General features: G+C 28.1%; 1 protein-coding gene across 3 annotated transcripts in view; it reads left to right on the forward strand.

The window, feature by feature from the left end:
- Positions 1–6,358, forward strand: part of LOC106459635 (rab3 GTPase-activating protein catalytic subunit-like) — a 163,055-nt gene that overhangs the window by 31,187 nt on the left and 125,510 nt on the right. For all 3 annotated transcript variants that reach the window (XM_013919268.2, XM_022386163.1, XM_022386164.1), the window contains exons 7-10: positions 980–1,145; positions 2,869–2,968; positions 3,575–3,653; positions 5,603–5,671. In XM_013919268.2, coding sequence (XP_013774722.1) covers positions 980–1,145; positions 2,869–2,968; positions 3,575–3,653; positions 5,603–5,671 — 414 coding nt within the window. The remainder of the gene's footprint in view (positions 1–979; positions 1,146–2,868; positions 2,969–3,574; positions 3,654–5,602; positions 5,672–6,358) is intronic.

Genomic DNA, 6,358 nt, shown 5'->3' on the forward strand with positions numbered 1-6,358 from the left:
GTGTGTGTGTGTATATATATATATATATATATATATATATATATGTTATTGATCATATGGTATATGTGTTATGAAAATTCTATCAAAATGTTAGTAGTATTGGGACATTATGGATTTAAAATTATTCTAGCTGTGCCAATTTCACTTTGCTCTATGTTGTAGAACTGGATGGATATGTATCTTATAATCTGGGTATCTTTGATAGATGATACTTTTTTGTGGTGAGTGTATTTTTAGGCAAGTCTCTGAACTTTTGTACTTTTCATCTTTGTGATTTTATATATTTTGATATTTCTTTTTTTATATGCTTGAATGAAGAAAAGTTATGTGTTAACAAATAAACTAAAAATTTTTAAAGCAACTGTCTCACTTTTGTTTTAGCATTAGACATTTGGTGAGCTAGTATTAAACCAATTAGGTTTGGAGTTTGGCAGTTATCCAATAGTTATTTGAAGTCTTTGTAAATTGGTCATAATTCTCTGAAACAAAGATTTAATGACATGAAATAACAATGATAGGCTACATGTAGATGTGTTAAAAGTTTTCTAATTAATTGACTTTAATTATTTTTAACTTTGACTCATCATCACGACAACCTTAGTTTACTTCATATTTAGGTTTATGCAGAATGACAGGAAAAAATTTAAAATTACTATATGTTTGTGTATTTGATGTATATTTATGGGTATGTGTGTGTGTGTATATATATTAAGAAATAACTGCTTGTTTGATTAAGTGTGTAACTTTTAAAAACTGACTGATTAGTAACTTGTGAAGTGTTTTTATAATTTTTCAAAAACATCTAGGAAGACCTAGAAATATAAAATTTAAGTGTTTTGCATGAAAAAAAATCCATATGTATATAGATAAAAGTTTCATGTGAATACAGTATATGAATATTACTTTTTATTACTGTTTTTATGTTTCCATCAAAATTATCCATCTTTGTTTATATCTTTGTAACTTTTCTTTTTTCTAGTCATGTTCCTGTCTTTATTCAACTAAGTCAGCGTAGTCGCAGGTTTTTTCTTGGGATCTGTGAAGGAGGTGGTATACGCACTAATTTTGAAATGGTTCACTTAAATAAAGTACCACAACACTGTAACCATTTGGCTGGACTGTTGAGTGTGTTCAAAGGAAAACTTGTAAGATCCATTTCGGTTATGTTTGTACAAGATAAAATTGTATTCAAGGAATGTTCATAAGGACATTGGATTTTATGTTGACTGACCATATTAGATTACAACTAAAATTTGAATCAAGAATATGTAGATGTGGACAACTATGCATTACTTCTGAACTTGGTTCTTTGTTGAGTATAATGGATTTCCTTCATATTTATGTGAAGCTTCTTCTTACTGGTTTGTTATGATCAAAATTTGCAGTATTACAGAAAAAGCTAAATTTATCAATGTGTATCAGTCAAGAATATTTAAAAAGTGGTAGCTAAGAGCCCAGTTTTCACCACCTCCATCATAACTGGTTACCATGCTACCCTTATCTCACTCTTCCTGACAACTGATTATAAATATGTAGAGCTATTGCAGTAGCTCAGCATCCTTTCTGCAACTGAAGGATACTGTTGTAACAGAGATTTAGTCAATACCTGAAAAGTTCTTACATGCTGCATTATCCAATTATACCATTATTAGGATGAATGCAGTAATTGAAAATGATGGTGCCAATATTAAATATTTTTGTAGTAGTTTTCCTAGTTTCATTATGAGAAATTATTGGTATGTACTCCCCATGACTTCTTATGCATCTATGGATAATAATTTTAGTATATATTATATTGTTCACTCTACAGACTGTTGCAGGATCTCATACTAACTTTATTACCTTTCTGTGCTTTTAATCTTAAATACAGTGGCTCACAAAACTATTGTTTATTTTGCTAATGGTGTGAACATGCACTAAAATGACTCATTATCTATCTTTAAAAAAACTATTTTCTTGAAATTATGTATTGGAGTTTGAATTTATTATAAAATCAAGTAATGACAGATGGGAGCATGAATATAAGAATGAACAGTGTGTAAAACTAAACATAAGTGTGATAGACTGTCAAAGTTGATAGCAGGGAAAAACTAAATTGAGAATTGGATTAAAATAATTTACAGGGACTGCTGAGTATTGATAGAAGAATCTACAAGTAGCAAAATATGTACACTAGATTTTTTTATTTATGAAAATTAAGTCATGAATTTAGGCCCACTAACCCATTAACAGGAAATTGTAATAGAATGAGTTAACTTACAGTTGTACAGCATTCAACAATGAAAAACTTGCTTCGTCTTTTGTGTATGACTAGTTGTACAATTGGTAATTTTTCTCAGGTAGCCAAGCAGTGGAGACCAGTCAGAGCAGTGATTAAATTGATGATTTTTGTTTTTATGAAGTTAGAATTGTTTTGTATAGATGTTATTTAAATCACTAGAAAGCAGGATATATATATATATATTATTTTTTTTTTTTTCATTGATTTACTAACCATAGAAAAATTAAATGTGTTACCCCACAGTTACAGCTAATAAGTAGGACATTTTATTAATAATGTAAATATTAAGAAAATGCATTTATTATTATTTAAAAATAATTTTAAACATTTTATAACCATATTTATTATTAGAAAATTTTGCTTTAGAACATAATGGTTTTAAAGAAAAACACATATTGGTGTATAGTTCTAAATCAAATTATTTACCTGGAAAGGATTAGAATACACACCATGAATGAACCTGAAATGTATTAGTAAAGAAAATATATATATTATTAGAATAATTATTTGTTAATTTAGAAGCACATTTGTTACTGTAAGATCTGTTTGATATTGTAATATTAAGGAGTACACCTTTAATTTGGCAGAGTTGTCCACTTCAGTTGATACCACCAGTGGATGTAACAATAAGATTTACTTATGCACTTCATGAATGGTCTCCATATAGCTGGCCACAGTCACCACCTGGTAAGAAAATAATAAAATAAATTTTGCATGTGACTGACTAATGAAAGACACTTCATGTTAATGTATTTCCGCAAAACCTAAAAACCAACAGTAAAAAACAATTTTATCTTGGAAATACACAATTACTTGTTTTACTAAGAAAATGTTTGATGCAATCAGCTCTGTGGTGCTTTTAGTGTTTGAGCTCTCCCAAAATTTATTAATGTGAATCCTACTATGCACCATGAAGCTGTGCAGAAAATACACCAAGCATCTCTTGTTAATTTGAAAAGTTGGTGCTAATGGTATTATGTATCATGTTTTATAGATTTCTCAATCTTAGTAGAAAAGTAACTGGATATTTTTTATTATTTAAAAATATTTATGTAATAACACAATTTGATTTTAAAATTATGCAAATAAATATGATTTTGTTTAACATGTTTTGAAAAGGCCCTTGTAATAAATATTATTGCCTTCAGGAATATAGATAAATGAACATATTAATAAACATAGTTGAAAGATATTGTGAGGTTATTTAAGTCTTTCAAGCATCATTTAATAAATAGATTTCTGCTGCTGTTTATTTTTATTTACTTCAGTAAAGTTTTTTCTACTTTGTGAAAGATATAAGCGATATTACTGAGGACATCACTCCATCTTTACTTGGAAAATTGCCCTTTGGTGCTTTAGAAGACCCAATTGTGTAAGTGTAAAAGATTGAAATCATAACTTGATAGAGTAATAGAACCATGGTAATAAATACAAAATAATTTTTGTTTGTTTGTTTGTTTCTACTGATTACATTAAAAACATTCATGCCAAGGTATTCAATCATGTAGAAAAGATTTTGAATATATTTTATTGACTTTACAAAAATATAATTGTCAAAAATGTGCTATTAAAGTTTATAGTGAAATCTGAAAATATTGTTAAAAAGATAGTTAATAACTACAACTACAGTATCATTAATCACTAGTTACTTAGTTATTGAGTAAAGTGGTAAACGGAAGGATAAAAAAAAAAGATTATAGATTATCTTGCAAATAGTGATGCTTTATTCCAAATTATCTTTTCTTACAAATCTTAAAAAATCCACTTTTGTGTTTGTGATGGATTGTTTTATTTTTATGTTTTAAGTTAATAATGAAACTGATGTTGACAATGATGCATATACAAACTTGTTCTTGTTTCAAAAGCAACATGTTATATCTATTAACCATGAGGTATTTTTGCTTAAATGAGATAGTGTAAGACACGGGTAATTGGGAAAGGTTTGAGTAGCAGTTGTATGTCATGTGAATAGCTTTTTAACTCATTAGTAAATGGTAATTAACTACAACTATATACAGAGAGAGAGAGAGATAGTCATACATGTGTATATATATATATATATATATATACACACACACACACTCACATATAATATAGGAATACTGGAACATTTAATGATTATTTCTTTTCTTGCTATATTTCATTAATATGTTTGTTCCTATAACTGGAGACAAAGCATTTGATTCCAAATGATGCAGCACTAGTTACTGAAGTTTTTCCATTCTTTTAATTAATAAAGATGCAAGTAATGTCATGAATTAGACATGGTTTTTACATCAAATTGTAATAACTGTTTTCACTGCATGTCACTATTTACAAGTCCAAAATAAGAAGATTCACCAAAATTATCAGAGTTTGTAGCTATTTACCGAGTAAACTTGTAAAAACAAACAGTTTGTTCAGATAGTAGCCACATATTGCAACCATATAGGCCTCAGTTTATAAAAGGTGCAGTAGGTTAAAGAATAATATATTGCATTTCAAATTGAATTTAGAACACACTGTCATAATATCTATTAAGCTTGTGTAAAATGAGTTTTTAAGATATTTGACACAAAAATGAAAACTTCAAACTATATCAAAACTTTCTAATTTTAAAACCTTGTTTTTTTGTTAGAATTTTCCTATCCCAGAACATTGAATTCATATTGATTATATGCAACAGTAATAATGCTGTTTTAGCTTTTAAGCTACAGTAGAGAGCTTTGGTTTCTAATATTTTGTAGTGTTACAGTCAACAATTATAGTTCAATTCAATGTTATTGTAAAAAGTGATTAACTTAGAAAACTGATGCGTGTTATTTTATTCATAATGTTAGCAATTTATTGTACAACACTTCATAAAGTAAATTATGTTTATTTAATTCATAATGCTACTTTAGTATGAAATATAATACTTCTTGATATCAAAATAGATTATCTTTTATTTCAGTACATAGTGCTGGTTCATAAAATTATGAACTGTGATAAGAAGTATAGCCTTTCTTGATATCTATATAATATTTTTTATTTCTAATTGTGCAAAAGAATGAAAAACAGGTGGAGCATACATCTCTACTGTAAAATCGTTAAGTAAAAATTTTAAAATGAACAAAATAATTATCATTTTCTTTTACTTTAATTTTAAAAAAATATTTATTATTTTGGAAGATATACATTTTAAACAATCAGTAGTTCAAGGAAAAAAGATAATGTTTGTGTGTGTTTTTTAGCTGCTCATTATAATTTTGTTTTACTTTAAACTATAAATTCATTCTGCAAATTCTCTTTAATTCTTATTTGTTTCTGTGAATTAAACTACTTTACAATTTTTTGTTCCAGTGAACTTCTTTTGTTTACCACCTGGCCCTGTTTGTCAGAGGATATTGTTGTTGACAATGACATTCATAGGTGAGGCTACAAAGAGATCTTGAGTCAAATCAACTTGTATCTCCATAATGATATATTCATATAAGAATGTTGTTGCTTCAGAAAAAGTAAAGGTAGTAATACACATTTTGGATTTACTACATTGCTTCAGTTCTTAGGTAACAGTATTTCAACAAGCATCTGATTCACATTTGTTACAGATGTAATTTTCTCTGTTTGTATAGTTAACATGATCACTTATTTCTTTGATAGAATTCATGTGTCATGTGATTATTGATAGTCCACTTTCTTCTATTGTACAATTAACATGTAGTATTTAAAGCTTTTGTGATATATTTCAATCTGTACTTGCTAAATGAGGGACCGTGCTAATTATACCAGTAGGGGGCGCCAGTAGCTATAAAGTCCTTGTCTTTAGTCAGATACCCGGATGTTTATATTCTTCATGTTTTTTGTCTAGCCATGTTATCGTGCTTTCTGTTTTCTTCATAAATATATTAGCTCAAAAATGCCTTAAACTACTTGTGTGCCAGGATGTTCTAAGAGATGTGGTCATTTGTGGCCTTCAAATCTGGAATTACCGTATTTTTCGGTGTATAAGACGCACTTTTTTACCCCAAAATCTGATGTCAAAATCTGCTTGCATCCTATACACCAAAGGTATGAATAATATATATGTATACACACAAGTCATGTGTAAATATATTT

The sequence above is a fragment of the Limulus polyphemus genome, unplaced genomic scaffold, assembly GCF_000517525.1.
Source record: "Limulus polyphemus unplaced genomic scaffold, Limulus_polyphemus-2.1.2 Scaffold641, whole genome shotgun sequence".
Classification (NCBI taxonomy): domain Eukaryota; kingdom Metazoa; phylum Arthropoda; class Merostomata; order Xiphosura; family Limulidae; genus Limulus; species Limulus polyphemus.